Source organism: Myxocyprinus asiaticus, chromosome 15, assembly GCF_019703515.2.
Source record: "Myxocyprinus asiaticus isolate MX2 ecotype Aquarium Trade chromosome 15, UBuf_Myxa_2, whole genome shotgun sequence".
NCBI classification, from domain to species: Eukaryota; Metazoa; Chordata; class Actinopteri; order Cypriniformes; family Catostomidae; genus Myxocyprinus; species Myxocyprinus asiaticus.
In genome coordinates, this window is record NC_059358.1 from 20,984,313 (window position 1) to 21,007,480 (window position 23,168).

General features: G+C 41.3%; 1 protein-coding gene across 1 annotated transcript; it reads left to right on the forward strand.

The window, feature by feature from the left end:
- The first annotated feature begins 896 nt into the window (after positions 1-896).
- LOC127452764 (synaptotagmin-11-like) lies at positions 897-15,274 on the forward strand. Its single transcript, XM_051718461.1, has 4 exons — positions 897-1,129; positions 5,093-6,009; positions 8,344-8,464; positions 12,867-15,274. Exons 1-4 carry the CDS (start codon positions 1,096-1,098, stop codon positions 13,175-13,177), a joined length of 1,383 nt encoding a protein of 460 aa, XP_051574421.1. The 5' UTR covers positions 897-1,095; the 3' UTR covers positions 13,178-15,274.
- The last annotated feature ends 7,894 nt before the right edge of the window (positions 15,275-23,168 follow it).

Genomic DNA, 23,168 nt, shown 5'->3' on the forward strand with positions numbered 1-23,168 from the left:
TATTCTGGGTCAAATTTCAAACAGCATTTTTGCTCCCTTGAAGGGCTCTGCTGCAGGAAGGGGACACCCCTCGAAAGCATGTTCCAAATGAAAGTGAGAAAACAAGTCTTTTCTCGAAGGTGCCCCTGCAGCACCCTTTCTGTGCACACCTCTGAAACCTATTACCTATTAGCTTATATATTTTACACTGTTAGGATCACAATTCACAACATTGTTTTGATCTTTTTTTCACAGTTGTCAGCAATATTGTCCTTTTTCTTAGCTCGTTTAATTCTCTGTTTTCTAGGTGTGACTGATTCAGCTGCTTGGGAACTTAACAGATTCATCCATTATGACAACATTTCCATAAATAAAATTATTAATTGGTAAAAATTTACTATTTGTGAGTTTGATTCTCCAGGAGAAAATCAAATCCTGCAGGACACCACCCAGATACTGTAGTTCCTGTAGAAAACTCCTGCACAATGTGTACAGTTTAACACTTGCTGTTTTGCAGGATTTGAAATCTTCCCTGCAATATTCCTGCAGGGAATAAAAGTGTTTTAATGACCTGTAAGACAATTCCTGCAGGATAGAATTCCTGCAGAAAATTATTTCCATTCCTTCATAATATTCCTGCAGGAATGCTACAGGAAAATGAGCAGAAAATCCTGTAGGAAAACTGCAGAAAATTCCTGCAGGATTTCTGTAAGGTTTTTTTTTTTTTTTTTTGTAAGGGCAAGTTCAAGACCCAGTGGCACATATTTCATTCCATACAAAAGACAGCATTTTTCTGTGGACACTGTATCCTTCTGCGAATATGAAATTGCTCGAAAATACCTTTTAGATTCTGTCCATGAGATGAGCTCTACTGGTGGGCGGTACTTACGGTCAGACTCCGGGTCTGACGCTGTGCATCCCGACGCTCAGCATCCCTCAGTTCGCTTAGCATCCCACAACGGCCTGGACCAGTGACGACTCGCGGTCACAACATGTACTGTAGAAGTGTAGCTATGAATTATTCGAATTATATCAGCTAAACGAAGAACCTTCAACATAAATTCTTTATTCCACTGCTGTTTTTCGGATCGGATCGCAGCGCGCCCAACCCTAAAAATGGCTGAGATCACTGAAATACGAGCAGCTTACGGTGAGTGCAGCAGGCCTGAGCATCCTGACACGCCTGAATCTACTGGGAGGAACATAATGTTAGGCATTATGGAGTACACCTGACCTTGGTAAAATTGTGCCATGTATTTTTTTTACAATGTTGCCACAGGGAGACAGCCTATATACAATAAGTCATAAATTGGCAAACCGATTAGACTAAGGGTCAGTTCACACCGAACACGTTTTAGCGTCCGCCCGCTCCGTTTTTCTCATGTTTTTTTCTATGTAAACATGCACCAGGCTTTGACGCATTTTTTAGACACTGTGTCAGGTTAAAAAGAACTTAAGCTGTTAAAACGCGTCTCGAGACACCTGCGTTCTGTAACAGTCTTTGCGCTGCGTCTAGATTTTTCTACACGTTCGGTGTGAACGGCCGCTTAGTTAGAAATCAGGGGAATATGTACTTTAGTCATGTAGCATACCGATTCTTTGTTTAGTGTTTTGTTGTCGTGTGTGAACGTTGCCATGATCCTGAAGTGATTTAATGGAGTGATGCGTAGTGAGATGGAGAGTCGGAATGACGTGATGTCTAATCCGGACTGGACCCGAGGGCCCTTTGTTAATAACGCATAAACGCACCACTGATATTACAGTCTCCACCCAAGATTTCTCAAACGTCTCAGAGCACGATCCAGGTGTATACATTCTGACTTGTTCGTTTATAAAACATATATATTCTAATACAGACAGTGAAGCGCACGGGTGGATACTGTAGGCTACTGGATGTTATTTGGTCAGGTGAGGCTGCGGCCGCGGCCCGCGGTTTATCAAATTCAGGCAGGTGCCGCCGGTTTAGGGATGTTGTAGATAGGGCTGGGCGGTTTTTCCGATTAATTCGAATTTGCGTTTTGACGTGATTTGTTTATTTCTTTAAAATCTAGATTTTGTATAAAACATTGCAAACGCTATAGTTAGATAGGCTACGTTGTAAATCCACCAAAGGCTGAATAAGGAAGAGAAAATAATTCACAGAACTTGTCTTAATGCCGCTCCCGATCTGATCAGCTGCACGTTGTGTGGCGCGCTCCAAATGAAAGTGGCAGGTTAACAACAAAGAGACTGATATAAAACACAGCGGTAATATTGCCAGTACGATTGCACTACGTATAGGAGGATCAAACAACTTTTGACATGACGATTCAGATAGATCGATAATTATTGCTTTGTTCTGTGAAGTGTTTCAAGTGTTCTGCATCTATAGCCAACATTTGGCAAACGATCATTTTGATTATCTTTGCTAGTTGAGTAATGTTAAATTATTTCATATTGTTGCGCTGCTCAGCGTGAACCACTAGGCGGCGCGTCTCTATCTGCATATACCTGAATATACACACACATTGTTTGATATACAATGAGTACTTTTTAAGATCAATCCACATTAGAGCCATTTTAGTCAAAGAATTCTAAATTCATAACCTGTAGACTAAGGCTGGATTAGGACAGATTTGTAAGAACAGTTGTGGAATAATTGAACTCCGTGTTCATAAACTCACTAGGCCTATACTGTATATTCACTAAGGCATAATAGAATAGAATGCCTTTTATCACTTGAATTGCACCACTGATATAAAATGTGTCATTTTCCTGCTCCAGTTAAGGACAAGATTTATTTTTATTTATTTTTTTGGTAAATTTACAGATATAACTTATTTTGTCATGTCTGATGGTGTGTGACGCAAAGGAGAGCCCTCGGATCTGTGTGTCAGCACCAGCTGGTACCACAGTGCCCACCTCCATCTGGCACCGGCGTCTGAGTGACATTTACACTTCAGACAAAGTTACTTCACCCACTCTCACAGTGGGATTCACTTGTGTACAATGAGTAGCAGCTGTACATGCTTTGGATGATGCAAGACAGGATTTACATGAGAACATCTTTTAGAAGCCAGACAGTGTTATGCATACAAAACATTTTCCTCGCCATGTTTTACAATACTGAATCTTATTTTGAGAGATCCTGTAGGTGAGGACATATTTAAGATTTTCTAGAGGTTGTGCTGTATCATCCCAGTCTATGAATCCAAGTCTTTTCCACATTGAGCCAAAACAGCACTTTTGCTCAGTGCAGGAATAGCACATCTGACAATATTAATGTCTGTATGGGTTGGTAATTAATGATTTAATTGGATTCATTTAAACAGCACAGCAATTAGACAGTACGGCTTCCTGATATTGCTGCCACAATAAAGTCAGAGCACATAGCTACAATGTAAAAAGTGGTAGTCTGCAATTGTTACCCTATGGAGCTACGTTTGTCTGTTCTTAGACTTATATTAGTTTTGTTAATGTAACCTAATGTACTCAGGTCGATTTAGCGATGTTAAATAATATTTTGAGTTGAATAAAATCCAGTTAATTTAGATATTCAAGGTTAAGAGGGTAGGCTACTGTATGAACATGTCAATCTCACTTACAGACAGATGTGCTTGTTTGTCATCTCACATCCAGATATTTTATATTTCATTATTCTCCCGTCAAGTGTCCACAGATTAGACATCTGTTAGTGTATGAAAGGGAAGTTATCTTGATTTATATCATGAGAAATACAGAAATATGGTGCTCGAACTTCCTCAAATGTTGTAGGATTTATTTGACCTGCCATGAATTGTGTTACAGAGATGCTTTAGGTCCCAGGGTTGGTAAGCCAAAAAGAAGCCATGCTACCTTCACTGAAAACTGATTATGAACTGAAAAATGTTTCTGTGATCGACTGTGATTTGTTTGGTCTGCCTGATATGTGGGCTGAGTTTTCTGCTCTAGCAACTCTGTGCGAATGTGTGCGTGAGGTGGATGTCTATCCTCTTTGTTTGTGTGTGCTTTTAGTTCATGCATGCCTATTCCCCTTGGGATGTTTCCAGGTAATTGGAGCAGCTGCTTTTTTAGAGCCTACCAAAGTCTTGCATCATCTAGCGAGAGGGGTGAGGGTCTTTGTCTGGGTTTGGGAGAGAGTAATGGGGAAAAAATATGACAGACAGGGAGGAGTACTGGCACCCCCCATTCCCATTGCTATCTCTCTCTTTTCATGCCTGCGTTGCATTAATTACTTTAAGAATGTTTAATACAGGCTTTTTTCCATATATTTTTTGTGCCTCTCTGTTTTTTGTTTGTTTGTTTTTTTTGTTCTCATTCTCTGCTTTCTCTTTCTCTACTGAATCTTTCTGTTTATCTTCCTCCAACGTCAAACAGCCTCTCACAGCCAGCCAATATGACGGTTGACCTCAGGCATGTCACATCTTAGAGGTCACTCTTAATGACCCCATAAAAATGCCATTGTGTAGTAATCAGCATAAAGTTAAATTGTTAATCAAACAAAATGTTTTAGCAGCTCATCTTGCAAAGGCCATAATTTTACTAGCAACACACTCCCCTAGGGAGCATTTCTGTTCTACTTTCACAAATCTTTGTCTTTTAATTTGTCACTGTCCCATTGCCGACAACACAAGGACAGGAAGCTTTAGAAAATAAACTGCACTCAGCTTTTCTATTATTTACTCTGAATGTAACTGATTTTTTTTATTTTTTTTTATCTAATATTATTTTGGATTACTTCACTGAACTTGAGGCACATCAGTGACACTGACAAAATCTATTCTATTCGATTATACTCTTATTGTCAATATCAAAGACTTGATTTATTTTTATATTTTGTAGCTAATCACTATGTTTTTACAGCATGGGACTGGTTGTAAGAGTTTGTTATAATCATGCTTTGAGTGTTTCAGTTCTGTTTGGGATGGTTGTGGTCCTCTGCATATGGGTAGAGTTGATCTGAAGTAGGTCTGGAGTGTATTGGGCTTTGTCTTCATTCACCATCTAGAACCAGAAAGAACTGTTGTTTCATTCTTGATGATTAAAGAACTGTTGATATGTGACTATGTGAATATAGATAAATTGATTTAATTCAAGCTGTTCATCAGTCTATTTATCCTTCTGTGTCTTTCAGATATGTCCCCAGTGCTGGCAGGGTTTATCGGTGCTGGTGTATTGGTTATCGCTGTCGTAGCATTAATCTTCGTCTGGACTTGCTGTCAGAAACATTATAACAGGACAAGCTACAAGCTCCATGGCATCCACTCAGAACACAGTGACCCTCTCACAGACCCTCCATACAAGTTCATTCACATGCTGAAAGGAATGAGTATCTACCCCGACACGCTGATCAACAGCAAGAGGACTGTACGTGTGGCACGTCAGGCCAGATCTCGCCCTACCGATGGGACTCAAGTCAACAAGGGCCGCCCTGTGGTGCTGGTAGATATGGATTCAGCAGCAGAGGGCAGTCTGCTGGCGGAGAAACAAATGCAGATGAGGCTTGGAGAATGCAGCCATGAGGTGCCCAGCCTGGAGCGAGAACTTCCTGTGCGTGCCGATTACTGCTGTCTGGAGAGCAGCTCTGCAAGCAGCAGTCAGACCTCCAGTACCACCGTTTCCAGCACGGCCACACCCTTTACCCCTGCTGATGAGCCAAGTCGTGGGGATCTCAGCATTGCCATCGACTATAACTTTCCCAAGAAGGCCTTAGTGGTCACCATCCTTGAGGCTCGGGGGTTGCCAGCAATGGAGGGACAGGCGGGAAGCGCTGACCCCTACGTGAAGATGACCATTCTGCCAGAGAAGAAACATCGTGTAAAGACTCGCGTCCTGAGGAAGACTCTGGAGCCTGCGTTTGATGAGACCTTCACATTCTATGGCGTGCCGTTCAGCTCACTGTCTGATCTCACTCTGCACTTCCTGGTGTTGAGTTTTGATCGGTTCTCACGAGACGACGTGATCGGGGAGGCGATGGTTCCACTGGCAGGCGTGGACCCGAGTACGGGCCGAGTCCATATCACTCAACAGATCACTAAGAGGAGCATGCAGGTGAGAGCAAGTACAACACAATGGCGTATGGACCCACAAGCCCAGTCTCTTCAATAGGATTCAGTTAAAATTCAAAAGAAGGGCAAAGGGCAATATTTGTATAAAATATTTTTTAAAAACACATGACGTCAAATAATTAAATCCCATACCTAACACAACTATATATGTCTAGCAAAAAATATAATTAAATATGTCACATGATAATAATAATAAAAATAAAATAAAAAAATCCTGAATTCATTTCTGTAAGTTTTGCTGGTGAACAGCACAACTATTCTGGTCCACCAGCTCGATCAGCACTAACCTGCATAAATCAGCCTGGACCAGCATGAGAATTCAGCTGGTCATTTCAGCTTGGCTCTGAAGGTTTTTTAGCTTTCCTTCAGGGCCAATTTCAATTTTCATTCAACCTGGAGTTCCTGTACAGTTGAAGTCAGAAGTTTACATACCTTAGGTTGAAGTCATTAAAACAAATTTTTTTAACCACTCCACAGATTTCATATTAGCAAACTATAGTTTTGGCAAGTCGTTTAGGACATCTAAGTAATTTTTACAACAATTGTTACAGACAGATTGTTTCACTTTTGATTGACTATATCACAATTCCAGTGGGTCAGAAGTTTACATACACTACGTTAACTGTGCCTTTAAGCAGCTTGGAAAACTCCAGAAAATGATATCAAGCCTTTATACAATTAGCTTCTGTTAGGAGGTGTACTGAATTGGAGATGTACCTGTGGATGTATTTTAAGGCCTACCTTCAAACTCGGTGCCTCTTTGCTTGACATCGTGGGAAAATCAAAAGAAATCAGCCAAGACCTCTGAAAAAAAAATGTGTGGACCTCCACAAGTCTGGTTCATCCTTGGGAGCAATTTCAAAATGCCTGAAGGTAGCACGTTCATCTGTTCAAACAATAGTACGTAAGTATAAACACCATGGTACCACGCAGCCATCATACCGCTCAGGAAGGTGACACATTCTGTCTCCTAGAAATTAATGTAGTTTGGTGCGGAAAGTGCAAATCAATCCCAGAACAACAGCAAAGGACCTTGTGAAGATGCTGAAGGAAACAGGAAGACAAGTATCTATATCCACAGTAAAACGAGTCCTATATTGACATAACCTGAAAGGCTGCTCAGCAAGGAAGAAACCACTGCTCCAAAAACACCATAAAAAAAGCCAGACTACAGTTTGCAAGTGCACATGCGGACAAAGATCTTACTTTTAGAGAAATGTCCTCTGGTCTAATGAAACAAAAATGTGTTTGGCCATAATTACCATTGTTATAAATGGAGGATAAAGGGTGAGGCTTGCAAGCCAAAGAACACCATCCCAACCGTGAAGCATGGGGGTGGTAACATCATGTTGTGGGGGTGCTTTGCTGCAGGAGGGACTGGTTCACTTCACAGAATAGATGGCATCATGAAAAAGGAAAAATTGTGTGGATATATTGAAGCAACATCTCAAGGCATCAGCCAGGAAGTTGAAGCTTGTTGCAAATGAGTCTCCCAAATGGACAATGACCCCAAGCATACCTCCAAAGTTGTGGCAAAATGGCTTAAGGACAACAAAGTCACGGTATTGAAGTGGCCATCACAAAGCTCTGACCTCAATCCGATTGAAAAAGCGTGTGCGAGCAAGGAGGCATACAAACCTGACTCAGTTACACCAGTTCTGTCTGAAGGAATGGGCCAAAATTCCAGCAACTTATTGTGAGAAGCTTGTGGAAGGCTACCCAAATCATTTGACCCCCCAAGTTAAACAATTTAAAGGCAATGCTACCAAATACTAACAAAGTGTATGTAAACTTCTGACCCACTGGGAATGTGATTAAAGAAATAAAAGCTGAAATAAATCATTCCCTCTACTATTATTCTGACATTTCACATTCTTAAAATAAAGTAGTGATCCTAACTGATCTAAGACAGGGAATGTTTTCTACGATTCGGAATTGTGAAAAACTGAGTTTAAATGTATTTGGCTAAGGTGTATGTAAACTTCTGACTTCAACTATATTAATTTGTTCTTGTGCTTTGTGATTCATCTGGGTGCTTGTTATGTGTCTGGCGCTCAGTAGCACTGACTCACTGCACAGATTCTGTTTCATCCTCCTACAGCAGTGTGTATAAGGGAATGTTAGTCATTGATAAATTTGCCTATCCAACCTGCCCGTTGAGCGTTAATTCTGTTAGCACATACTTGAAAGCCTGTCCATGCCTCCACACAGAGCCGAAGAGGATGAGCTGTGAAGACAAATGGAAAACAAGTGTGAATGTATGTGCACATGAGAGAAACAATTCATCACACAACTTTGTGTGTTTGTATCACTGCAGTGTGTGAGCCGTGGAGAGCTGCTGGTCTCTCTGTCATATCAGCCAGTCTCTCACAGACTCAGCGTGGTGGTGTTAAAAGCAAAACACCTTCCAAAACTGGACATCACTGGCCTGTCTGGCAGTAAGTGTACACTCACAAAAGCACACAAATGCAGAGATATGCACACACCTGCTCCAAAAATACACCTACAAACACAAAATCATGAACATGCAGACAGAGGTATAAACTGAAACATTCTAAAAACAAACTATTTTGTTATTTAGATAAACAACAAATGAATAAAGAACAAATGAAGGAAAGAAAAATAACATTATTCTGAATGCCTCTCTCCAGAGCTCTCCTAAAGAGATGGGCAGTTCCCAGAGGACAATTGTATTGCTCAGAGGATGTTCTTTTATAGTTTAAGAGATTTAATGGCAATAAAATGAGAGAGAAAAAAAAAGAGAAAATTTATGAAGACCATGGGACAAAAATAACATTCGAACTCTACAACCCAGAATACTCCATGTTGTATATATACATATCTGACTATGTATATACATCAAGGACACTCACCATTACTAGTAGTAACACTTCCATGTACTATCTCATGGACTAAGACTTCGCTACAAAATACCAAAACATTTGCACGCTTGTTTACTTATTGTGTAGTTTATTTAAAAAGAATACATATACTGTATAGAAATGTACATGAATATTTCTACTTTTTCCTTTATTATAAGTATCCTAATTATATTCCATTATTATTTATTCCTTCACTCTTATTCTTTAACTACTCTCTTCTTGTTTATATTTTGTTAATAAATTTCTATGCACAATTTTAAACTGGAGCTGACCTGCAGGAAAATAATTTCACTGCTAAAAACCCCGGTGTTTATGTGTGTGACAAATAAAATCATTTGAGTTTGATGTACAGTACAGTAAGATCTATAAAATTAATGTGGTTGGCACAGCTCTGATAATTTGGTTTTGAATGAATTTGATGAAAAATGGTTGAATTTGTATTGAAATCTCTGACATTTGATTGCAGGCTTGGTTATGATGGCAAATCTGAGCACTGTTTGTGACATTAACTAAGTTTCCATCCACTTTTTGCACTATTCTGTTATCGACAAAGTGAAAATGCGTAAAAATATTTTTGTGAAAATTGCTGCCTCCGGCTCATTTCCATTCAAATGGCCTTTTACCGATAAAATGGTGTGCGTCATGACATCATTCTTAAAAAAAAAAAAAACCTTCTCGCATGAGTTTTGGTTTAGTGCAAAATAAATCTGCCCTTGAGCCATTTCCATACAAAATTTTGTGTATATTGCAAATTGTAGCTGACCATTCGTGTCCCAGATGTCCCCACATTTGTGAAAAATGTAGAGAGTATTGAGACAATTTATTGAAATTTGCCAGCTTTCTGTTTGACGGTCACATAATTGCGATAGTAGAAAATATCAGAAGGCAACATAGAATTGGAGAAGTAGTTTGTCTGCATCTGGGATTATTAGAAGAAATGGATTGGAATACTTGGCAAAACACAACAGAACTGGTGGCATTAGTGAGCCTGTAATCCTATATTACACTCCTGAATTAAAATATGGACAATCCTTTCACATTATGTAATTTTATTTGTCCCTGCAGAAAATATGTTGTGAAATGTGGGGCTGCGGTGTCCGAACAACAAATAAAAACCTCAACACTCCTCTTCACTTTTCTCAAATGACAAAATTATGTGCTTATGTTCTTTTCTTATTTTTCTTAAAAAAAAAATAAAAATAAAAATGCTCATTTCTTTTTCTTTTACATGTGTAAATAAACACTTGATTGCATGAAATGCTTGAGAAACACTGCATTAGTCCATACATAACAGCTAGCTTAATCTGCAGTCGTTTTTTCAAAGAGATGTTGGAATTTGCATTAAAACTCTTTCCACCTCTTCCAAAAAAAACAAAAAACAACAACAACATCAAAACTTGGAATGAGTGAACGAATTTTGTGTCTTTATATAACTTTTGGTATAATATGACCCCATATACAGTGCATCTGGGAAGTATTCACAGCGCTTCACTTTTTCCACATTTTGTTATGTTACAGCCTTATTCCAAAATGGATTGAATTCATTATTTTCCTCAAAATTCTACAAACAATACCCCATAATGACAACGTGAAAGAAGTTTGTTTGAAATCTTTGCAAATTAAAAAAAATAAAAAATCACATGTACATAAGTATTCACAGCCTTTGCTCAATACTTTGTTGAAGCACCTTTGGCACCAATTACAGCCTCAAGTCTTTTTGAGTATGATGCTACAAGCTTGGCACACCTATTTTTGGGCAGTTTCTCCCATTCTTCTTTGCAGGACCTCTCAAGCTTCATAAGATTGGATGGGGAGCGTCGGTGCACAGCCATTTTCAGATCTCTCCAGAGATGTTCAATCGGGTTCAAGTCTGGGCTCTGGCTGGGCCACTCAAGGACATTCACAGAGTTGTCCCGGAGCCACTCCTTTGTTTTCTTGGCTGTGTGCTTAGGGTCGTTGTCTTGTTGGAAGATGAATCTTCGCCCCAGTCTGAGGTCCAGAGCGCTCTGGAGCAGGTTTTCATCAAGGATGTCTCTGTACATTGCTGCATTCATCTTTCCCTCGATCCTGACTAGTCTCCCAGTTCCTGCCACTGAAAAACATCCCCACAGCATGATGCTGCCACCACCATGCTTCACTGTAGGGATGGTATTGGCCAGGTGATGAACGGTGCCTGGTTTCCTCCAGACATGACGCTTGCCATTCAGGCCAAAGAGTTCAATCTTTGTTTCTCATGGTCTGAGAGTCCTTCAGGTGCCTTTTGGCAAACTCCAGGTGGGCTGTCTTGTGGCTTCTGTCTGGCCACTCTAACATACAGGCCTAATTGGTGGAGTGCTGCAGAGATGGTTGTTCTTCTGGAAGGTTCTCCTCTCTCCACAGAGAAATGCTGGAGCGCTGTCAGAGTTACCATCGGGTTCTTGGTCACCTCCCTGACTAAGGTCCTTCTCCCCCGATCGCTCAGTTTGGCCGGACGGCCAGCTCTAGGAAGAGTCCTGGTGGTTCCAAACTTCTTCCATTTATGGATGATGGAGGCCACTGTGCTCGTTGGGACCTTCAATGCTGCAGAAATGTTTCTGTAACCTTCCCCAGATCTGTGCCTCGATACAATCCTGTCTCGGAGGTCTACAGACAATTCCTTGGACTTCATGGCTTGGTTTGTGCTCTGACATGCACTGTTAACTGTGGAACCTTATATAGACAGGTGTGTGCCTTTCCAAATCATGTCCAATCAACTGAATTTACCACAGGTGGACTCCAATCAAGTTGTAGAAACATCTCAAGGATGATCAGTGGAAACAGGATGCACCTGAGCTAAATTTTGAGTGTCATGGCAAAGGCTGTGAATACTTATGTACATGTGATTTTTTTTCGTTTGTTTTTTTTTTTTTATAAATTTGCAAAGTTTTCAAACAAACTTCTTTCACATTGTCATTATGGGGTATTGTTTGTAGAATTTTGAGGAAAATAATGAATTTAATCAATTTTGGAATAAGGCTGTAACATAACAAAATGTGGAAAAAGTGAAGCGCTGTGAATACTTTCCAGATGCACTGTAGCTCTGTTATTTATGACTTTATCTTTATCCGTACACTTGTTATGATTTATTTTTCATCATTTAAGTTAATTACTCCCTTCATATCACTTTTCTCTTATGCATATTTGTATCTGTTTATTAGACTAATTATTTTGTTCAGTCCCCTTTTGTTTTTCTGTTCTGAAAACTCGTGTCTGTTATTGCAATACAATAAAAAGAAGTGCATCTTCTCATTGGTTGACATCCACTTCAGATACTCTGAGAACTTAAACAACCATAAATAAGGCTTACAGGCTGGACAGTGCAGATTCACATGTTTTGGTGCATTTTGGTAAAGCACGCCGTAATCTTTACCAGCTTGGGAACACGCAGTCCATAAAAAGTCTGGAAAAACTTCCAGTAAGAATAAAGGTGATGTGTATTTTAACATTTTTTAGGAAAACTCAAGGCTCCTCATCAGGCTACCTCTCCATTGTGCTGTTTGTTGTAAGGACAAATGTAATGTAAATTCGGTCATGTGACACTACATTTTTGCATTAATGCCATTTTTCTTGACTTGTGAAAATGTATCGATAATTTGCATTTCCATCAGCTTTATTTATTTTTTAATCCTTGGATGGAAACATAGTTATTGAGATCTCTTCTGAAACTTTAGAGACACGTGAAATTACATGGGCTTTTTCTCAGGGGAAAAATGTGAGAAGCAGGAGACTTAATCAAATGTCTCCATTTGCTTTCCATTTAATTTATTTGCTGGAGAAACAGTTGAAATATTGCAGAGATCTAATTTGTCATTTTTTCTTTCCAATGGGTGATCATCCCTTGCCTCCCTTGTCAGATAAACTGACAACTCTGCAGGACTATATTTTGAAGTCAATTAGCATGTATTTTCTGACCTAATGCCTGCCTCCTCTTTTTTTCCAGACCCATACGTGAAGTTAAACGTGTTCTATGGCCACAAGCGCATTGCCAAGAAGAAAACACATGTGAAGAAGTGTACACTCAACCCTGTCTTTAACGAATCCTTCATCTACGATGTGCCGTCTGAGTTGCTGCCAGACATCTCTATTGAGTTCCTGGTCATGGACTTTGACCGCACCACTAAAAACCAGGCCTTGGGACGCCTGGTGCTTGGCTCCAACAGCCCCTGCCCCTTGGGTGCTGCCCACTGGCAGGAGGTCTGCCAAAACCCACGGCGCCAAATCTCAAAGTGGCACACGCTCAGTGAATATTAGAGCTTCACTGCACACACCACACACAACCCAACACGGGCACAGTGAAAAACGAACAGAAGTGAGAGTTATGTGAAAGATGCCTTTGTTACCATCTCTAAAGAAGAAGGTAACTAAACTTCAGCAAGACTTGGGGAAAAAAAGACTTTTACATCATTACTGTTGTGATGAAAGGCCTCGGTATAAATCTTTTAAAACACAACTACTGTATAAGTAATTCCATTTAACACTAGAACACACTAGTAACACCACCATTAGTACAACCTAGAACATAAAAAAAAAAAAAAAAAAAACTTGATAAGTGTTAATAATAACAAGACCAAATATAATATAACAAGTTCACAGACTGTTAGAAGTTTATTCTGAATTCATTCCGAGGTGGTTTTTAATGAAATTGTATAAGATGTAAGAGTGAACAGACCTCTCCATGCACTGGCTTTTACTGCCCTTATCGCATGTCTGAACAACACTCCATATTTCACCCCAAGGCCACAGCAGAACAGGACATGGTGTGAACTACGGATTTGTGATGCTGTCACACATTAAATCAGCTGCATCTGTGTGTGTGCCATATCTCCTAACAGCTGCACAGCTCTTTTTTGGTATTGTGTGGTCTGATTTTTCCTCTTTACTTGCATCCAAAGGAGTTTGTGATGGGCAGCTTATCATATGTACGGATTCTCCACTGCACTGAAGTGACACAGAGGTAGTATGATCTTTAAGGATGATTTGTTCTGTTCTGCATAGACTGTCTAGATGTTTCAGATTCCTGCTGTGTCACATTCTCCTCTGCTACAAATTAAGTCATGTGATTGTACAACAATAATCCTTTGGCAGCACTCAGGACCTGATTTATTGCTTTTGCAACAATTTCAGCATGCATTATGTGGATAAATCTGGTCCTGAAAACATTAATCTGCACTGCTATGCTATAAACACACTCTGAATGTCACTGTCTGTATGAAGTCCTGCAATTTCATACATCAGATCTTCACTTCAGCATAAAACAGAGGTTCTTTGTTTTATAGATCTCTCTATCCCATTTCATCACATGCTCTTTTTGAGGTGGAATGGATTCAATGTCTTTTTAAAAGCTGTGTGATATAGAGATAGACAAAGAGGTGTGTGTAGTTCAAAGTTGAAAACTTTTAGCATGTTTAAGGATGTTCTGATTCTTGTAGTGTGATGTGTTTGAGAGACAGAAGGGAAGGAGTCATATTATTTGTAGTTCATAAAATCCAGAAAGTACGTGTTCATAAAATACCACCAGTCACAATGCTACAGGTTGTATAAACTGAAGGATACCTCACTTCTTCGTCTACTTATCCAATATCCCTTCTCCACCCCAGTGCCCCCTTCATGTCATAGGCCACGTCCACTCTTATATGTTTTCATTTGAAAACGCATTGATTTTGCGACGTTTACACCTCTCATCCACACTGAAACAGTATTTTCCTACACTGAAAACTTTCTCCATTACTGCATACTTCATGACACTTATTTATACACAACTTTTGATATGCAGTTTCTCTCCATTTCTGGTTTTCAAACATCACATCAATTCCAATTAGCCACTAGCATTAATCTGGTCTGGTCAAATACTTTTCTTTCATCGAAGAATTGGATAGACATGGCATAACTAATTCTGGCTGATAAAATGCTTCTTTCCATTCAAGCTTCTGAAGTGCTCCCTCCCTGTGTAAAAGCACATCCTATCCACTCAGTAATGTCCTTCATGTACAAAACACTTTTTTGTATCTAATCACTGGTATAACAAAATGAAAATATATTAAAAGATTCAAACCATATAAGATCCAAGACACATGAGGGCAAAAAAAAAAAAAAAAAAACAGATTAAAAAAAATAAAAACAAAACAAGTCATTTGTGCTCTATACACGATCACTTTGGTGTTAAAAACATAAATTGCAGGAACTGTGCAAAAGTTGTTTTAGTGCAAACTAAAAATGATCTTGTGAATATTTGACAATAAAATATACTGCAAAATGCTGTGAGATCTCTGCTAATGTTAAACACTTACCTGTATGTTAGTGTTCTTAACACTCACTGAATGTGCAAAATAAACGATACACGATACACAATTGAATTCTCTGTGGTGTCTTTAACATCATATATCTTCTGTAAATAACATTATTCGAGTAATCAAAGTGCTTTGATATTTCCAGAACGCATCTGTGTGTGTGGGGTTAAGGCCCAGGTATACTTCGTTTTTGCATGTTCCGGATCGGCTTGCACCTGGTCGACAGCGTTGCCTTTGTAAGTATACTCTTCTGACCGCAAGCGAATACGAACGCGTTTGACGCATGCCCACCACAACTTCTTTGTGATACTCTTTTAGTAGAATCCGAACCCTTCTAATGGGGAAGCCTACAAGCTTAGCCTGAAATAGCATAACACGGCGCTCCCATAGACATTCTATAGGCAGTACACTGGCGAGGAGACAAGAGGCAGTTCTTTTTGAATGGATGTCTATGGAGGAGATGCTTCAGTATGCTGAATAAACTGCTTTTGTGTGGAAACCCCATTCATTTGTATGGTATCCCAAAATGTTGACTCACTGTTGTAACATGCTAGTTGACCATTATCTGCCGTTACGCTCTCTCCTATGATAGAGCCACTGAGGCTGTTATCTCCATATATCCACCTTTTTCCTGTAGTATTCCATGATTCAACTGTTTTCAATATCAGGTCTCCAGTGTTTTCACTTGCATTGGCATATATTCTTAGCAGGAAATGTAGTGTTTAAGGTATTACATTTGTACAAATTGTCAAAAAAACGTGGCTATGTAGTGCTGATACTTCACAGAGTCAAGATGATCATTTTTTATTGACAGTGTCTAAACTGCCATTATACGACCTGACATGAAGCGATGGTCCAAGGTTAGTTACTGTTGTTATGTTTTGACAGCCAACAACAGCACAAGTTGAGCCTGAAATTCATTTTTACTCCAAAAAACTTAAATGGTTGTTGTTATCCGTCTGGATCGCTCGTTTTGGTAGACTTTGCATTGCATCTCGAGACCAGAAACAGAAAACAGGCAATTAGAATCATCATGGCACCGCCCAGTGGTTGCTCAGGAAAATGCTAGTTATGTAGGTATCTGTGGTTAAGTGAATTCCGGATGACCGCCAGAGGTGGTGCTTAAGCACTTGTGGATTATCGCAGTGGCAGCTAGATAGATCGAGAGAATATACCAACAAAGTCACGTAGTGACGTAGGCTGAGCCTGGAGGATAATAGCCACATTAGCTCAGCGTTCAGCCTCGGTATGTCTTGCGCATTCCAAGTGACAAATAACTCTGGTGGTCGTCCAGAATTCACAGAACCACAGATACCTATGTATGTATGTATGTTTCATTCCTAAGCACTAGTGGATGAATACTATCCACATAGTCATGAGGAATGCCACTCACCTGTAAAACAGTCAAGGCTGTCCCTGAAGAACCGCTGAACTCACAGGTAGCAAAATTGACCTTGTGGAAGTGAGCAAAGGTACATGGAGAAGCCAAGGTAGCAGCTGCACAGATATCTGCCATGAAGACTCCCCTAAAGGCAGCCCAAGATGTAGACACAGCCCTAGTATAATGACAGGAAATACCTCCTGGCAGGGGCTTTTGGGTTTTCTTGTATGTCAGAGTGATCACCTCCACAATCCAATGTGACAATCTCTGCTTAGATACAGCGGCACCCTTCCGGACACCACCATAGCAAACAAATAGCTGATCTGTTTGTCTAAGAGGAATGGTAGCATCTACGTAACACCTCAAGGCTCGCACAGGACACAAGAGGTGATCCCTTGACTCATATGATTGGGATGAACTCTGAAATGCAGCCAGATTAATGGACTGATTCACGAACTGAGGAAACAGAACATTAGGAAGAAAAGATTAATTTGTCCGAAGCACAATGGCAGAATCATCTGGCAACCAACGCATGCGTAACTCACTAACAGACAACGCATGTAACTCACTGACTCACTTAGTGGAAGCGATGGCCAACAGAAAGGCAGTTTTCAAAGATATCCACTTAAGGTCAGCTGTCTGCAAAGGTTAGAACAGTGGCAAACAGAGAGAGTCAAGCACAAGTGGTAAATCCCACACAGTAAAAATGGGGGTTGTGGGCTGGCCTTAAACGTGTCATACCCTTTAAAAAACTACAAACAGGATTATGGTAACCAAGAGAAGAACCATTAACTGATACATGATATGCAGAAATGGCTGCAACGTATACCTTTAATGTGGAAGCTGCCTTGCCTGCATCCAAAAGATGTTGCAAAAAACTAAAAGCTCTTGAAACCTCAGTGTTTAGGATCCAACCCATGATCCCTGCACCATAAAGAGAAAAAATTCCAACGTGCAGCGTAGAGCTAACGTGTAGATGCAGCCCTAGCAACAGTATGAACAACAGCAGGTTCACAATCAGTTAGAAGAGAATTGGACCCAGAGGCCAAACCCAAAGATGCAGATGGGCTGGATCCGGGTGCCAAACACTGCCATCCATCTGCGATAGCAGATCCTTCCGGAGCGGAAAGTGCCACGGTCTACCCACCAATAGTCTCAGAAGTATGGGAAACCAAGGCCTGGCTAGCCATCAGGGTGCTACAAGGAACACCCTGTGGTTGCACAGGGAGATCCTGTGTAATGTCTCCCACAACAGTGGAATAGGAGGAAATGCATAAAGTACAGGCTGGATGTCTCTGTCCTCGCAAACCACAAGCGACAATGGGTGATCGCCTCTGATGTGAAAAGATCCACTGCTGCTTCGCCGAACTGATGCCATATGCCCTGCACCACATCTGGGTGAAGCCTCCATTTTCCCAGATGCAGAAGATCCCTTGATAGAGCATCTGCTACCTGATTGCTCGACCTCCGGAGGTGAAATGCCTTCAGTGATGCTCGTTGGGGAAGAGACCAAGAGAGAATCTTGTGAGTGAGATGCAAGGACTTGAGTGACTTCGTACCACCCTGATGGTTCAGGTGGAACACCGTCGAGGTGTTGTCAGACCGAATGAGCACATGACGACCTGCCAGAGCCGGCAAGAAATACTGCAGGACTAGGAAAACTGCACGTAACTCCAGGAGGTTAATGTGGTCCGTGGACTGATCTTGAGACCAACAGCCACAAATACCCCTGTGATTCCATGTTGCACCCCACCCCATAAGGGAAGCATCAGTCGTGACCACCTCCTGATGAGAAGCAATGACCCCTAGGGGTACACTTGTCATTAAAAACTCCCAGCGATTCCATTGTGTCAATGCATGAACACAACGGTGGGAAACAACACCGATGACGATGTCTGGTGGAGATCAACTGCAAACTGTTGTTCCACCACTGGAGAGGCCTGAGGTGGTGCAAGCTCAGTGGAATCACAGAAGTGGCGGGAGTCAGCATCCCCATAAGCTGTAGTAAGACTCTGTATGGCAACATCATTCCCAGCCAGAAACAAGCAAAGAGCTGCAGAATATTGTCTGCCCGAGCATGTGACAGAGTGGCAGACATTGCATGAGAGTCCAGAGTCGTACCAATAAAAGTAACCGATTGCACCGGAATCAGGCAACTTTTTGTCTCGTTTACAGTGAGACCCAGTTTCTGCACATGCTCTAAAAGCAGTCTGGTGTCGCGGACAGCTTGATGCCTTGTGGGGGGACAAAGCAGCCAGTCGTCCAAATAAGGAAGGATCTGCATTCCTCTGGACCATAGAGGATACAGAGCTGCACTCATGCACCTCGTGAAAACACGAGGGGCAAGAGACAGACCGCATGGTAGGACCCTAAAATGGTAAGCTTGGTTTTCAAAACTAGATTGAAGAAACTTCCTGTGCCAAGGTGCAATCAAAACATGAAAGTATGCGTCCTTCAAGTCGATGCTTGTAATCCAATCCTCCCTCATGACAGACCGAAGAACGTCGGCTGCACGTAACATTCGAAAAGGCAGAGTTTTCAGGAACAAGTTTAGATGCCTTAAATCAAGGATTGGACGAAAACCACAGCCTTTTTTCGGAACTAAAAAATAGGTTGAAACCCTCCCTTTGAATGAGGGGATGAAACTTTTCTATGGCTCCCTTCTCCAACAGAGAACGAATTTCCTGAGAGAGAGCCACTGAACGAACTGCATCCCTGACCACTGTAGGAACAATCCTCGAGAACTTGGGGGGCCGGCTTCGAAACTGTAAAGCACACCCCCTGCTCAGGGTAGTCAAAACTCAGGGATCTACAGTTGTGCTCCTTCAGTATTGTAGGTGTTGCATTGAAAAATTATTGACCGCCGGCCCAAGCACCTCAGGCTTTATGGTTGTGACTTTTAGTGGCAGTGGGGGGGCGCTGGCATGGTCCCCCTGGCAACTGTTGATGATGAGGTTCAAAACCTTGAGCATCATCAGCAGCACGGGGCCTCTGAGGCTGTGGAGTAGGATGCTGGCGGAAGCAGGATTGTGCTGCACCTGTGTCAGCTGGCGAGTGACCTCAAACGATTTCACTCTCTTTTCCAGCAGATCTGGAACGTTAGGCCCAAAGAGGTGCCCAGGAACGATTGGGAGGTCCCACAGAGTCTTCTAACAATCCTCAGGCAGTTTCGCCTGAGCAAGCCACACCTGGTGGCGGGCTGCCAGAAGTGTGGCTGTTAGAGTACCTAGTTCATGGGTAACATGGCCCATAGTCAGAACAGCTATCTGCAGGAACTGAGAAACTGAGGGGTCAACGTTTGCTGATTCCAATGTACTGGTGGTAGCGAGGAGTAATTGACAGATTGTATTCTCAGCATGGGTTATATAGGCAGCAGATTTGTACGCCTTTTTCAGCAGCGAGTCTGTGTGACAACATTGAGCACTGGGGCATCACACAGGTGACACCACCAAGGCTACGAGGATGATACTTCACTGCTCTAGTAAGCTGCACTTGACAGCGCAGGATCACACAAAGAATAACAACCTTTCTCTATCAGGCGAGAAAGCGAATGAGGCTGAACGCTGAGCTACTGTGGCTATTATCCTCGAGGCTCAGTCTACGTCACTACATGACTTTGTTGGTATATTCTCTAGACCAATCTAACTGGTGCTACGATAATCCACTAGTGCTTAAGCACTGCCTCTGGCGGTCAGGAGGAATGAAACAGAACAGAGTCAATGGCTGGCGCATGCACCGATGATGCGCACAGACGATGACCGTGTCCACAAGTCCAGAAAATCTGGCCGGCGCGTGGTCAAACCGCACGGACTGGATTATGACTAAATTTACGTCATGCATACTGTGCACGAAGCGATTAGCAACGCAGATGCGCCAAGTATACTTTAGGCTGAATTCCTCTGAACCACAATGTAAACATGTTACTTTGAGCATTGTTTTTAGTTTACCATTTGAAAAAAAAAAAAAAAAATTATAGAGATGATTTAACCAACATAAAATAAAGCAAAAACTTTTTTAATCTCAAGAAATCTCAGCAGTCCAGTATATTTGTAAAAGTTAATGGCAATAAGCCTCTAACCCAAAGCAAATGTACAGTGCATCTGGAAAGTATTCACAGCGCTTCACTTTTTCCACATTTTGTTATGTTACAGCCTTATTCCAAAATGGATTAAATTAATTATTTTCCTCAAAATTCTACAAACAATACCCCATAATGACAACGTGAAAGAAGTTTGTTTGAAATCTTTGCAAATTTATTATAAATAAAAATGTTAAAAAACTCACATGTACATAAGTATTCACAGCCTTTGCTCAATACTTTGTTGAAGCACCTTTGGCACCAATTACAGCCTCAAGTCTTTTTGAGTATGATGCTACAAGCTTGGCACACCTATTTTGGGGCAGTTTCTCCCATTCTTCTTTGCAAGACCTCTCAAGCTCCATCAGGTTGGGTGGGGAGCGTCGGTGCACGGCCATTTTCAGATCTCTCCAGAGATGTTCAATCGGGTTCAAGTCTGGGCTCTGGCTGGGCCACTCAAGGACATTCACAGAGTTGTCCCGTAGCCACTCCTTTGTTATCTTGGCTGTGTGCTTAGGGTCATTGTCCTGCTGGAAGATGAACCTTCGCCCCAGTCTGAGGTCCAGAGCGCTCTGGAGCAGGTTTTCATCAAGGATGTCTCTGTACATTGCTGCATTCATCTTTCCCTCGATCCTGACTAGTGTCCCAGTTCCTGCCGCTGAAAAACATCCCCACAGCATGATGCTGCCACCACCATGCTTCACTGTAGGGATGGTATTGTCCAGGTAACGAGCGGTGCCTGGTTTCCTCCAGACATGACGCTTGCCATTCAGGCCAAAGTGTTCAATCTTTGTTTCTCATGGTCTGAGAGTCCTTCAGGTGCCTTATGGCAAACTCCAGGCGGGCTGTCATGTGCCCTTTACTGAGGAGTGGCTTCCGTCTGGCCACTCTACCATACAGGCCTGATTGGTGGAGTGCTGCAGAGATGGTTGTTCTTCTGGAAGTTTCTCCTCTCTCCACAGAGAAATGCTGGAGCTCTGTCAGAGTGACCATTGGGTTCTTGGTCACCTCCCTGACTAAGGCCCTTCTCCCCTGATCGCTCAGTTTGGCCGGGCGGCCAGCTCTAGGAAGAGTCCTAGTGGTTCCAAACTTCTTCCATTTACGGATGATGGAGGCCACTGTGCTCATTGGGACCTTCAATGCTGCAGAAATTTTTCTGTACCCTTCCCCAGATCTTTGCCTCGATACAATCCTGTCTCGGAGGTCTAAAGACAATTCCTTGGACTTCATGGCTTGGTTTGTGCTCTGACATGCACTGTTAACTGTGGGACCTTATAAAGACAGGTGTGTGCCTTTCCAAATCATGTCCAATCAACTGAATTTACCACAGGATGACTCCAATCAAGTTGTAGAAACATCTCAAGGATGATCAGTGGAATGAGTGTCATGGCAAGGCTGTGAATACTTATGTACATGCGATTTTTTTCGGTTTTTATTTTTAATAAATTTGCAAAGATTTCAAACAAACTTCTTTCACGTTGTCATTATGGGGTATTGTTTGTAGAATTTTGAGGAAAATAATGAATTTAATTTTGGAATAAGGCTGTAACATAACAAAATGTGGAAAAAGTGAAGCGCTGTGAATACTTTCAGGATACACTGTATTAAAAGTGTGAGCAGTGGCGTTAGTTCCTGAAAAATGAAATAATTTACCAGTTACCAAATTAAACCATGATGGTCCCTTTTGTACTGCAGTTTTATAACTGAGAATGTTACAGTTCTCATATTTAAATGTTACCAGCAGTATTTGTGTGGGGAATGAGATAATACAATTGTGCCCTCTTTAAAAACCTAGGAAACTCCAATAAATTGCAACAGATCTTTGTGTGGAAAGGCTGAGAAATTTCCCAGGCTCAAACAGTCAAAGCACTGTTTACAACTAGCCTAGTAATGATTGGGAAAACCCTGTTTGCTGAGTAAATTTTAGTTGGAAATTTAGTCAAATGGATCTGAGACCGCATGACTCCAAGAGAGCCATTGTGATGGGATTGTATTTTTACATGGTGATGTAAGATGACCATAATGTAGTTCATCTCCAATGAAAGATTGATTTTCTCGGAAGAGACCTCAATCTTTTGATAGTCCATGCCTCCTTATTCAATTTCTGAATTAGACCAGGAATACTGATGTAAAAGGGGCTGAATAACTTTTGCACTTTTGAAAGGTGATATTACAATCATGAGGTTACATTTGTTTCTAATTCAAGTTCTTTGAGCTATGAGCTCATGTCACTCGAACAATTCTCTCATTCAGGTCACTCAATCCAGACTATAGTCATAAAATACAGGATAATAAAGCTGTATAGCAACTCTACTTGTCTACTGATTCCAAAAAATTACCTGTACTGGTAATGTAGTAACTGTTCTACATATAGAAATGTGTAGTGCTCTTCCACAGAAAAAAATAAAGGTATAGTCCTAGAATAAAGTACACATGTTGATACCCCATGAAAGGTCTAGAGTCTATTGTTCGTCTGAGTTAATGAAAGCAGGCCAA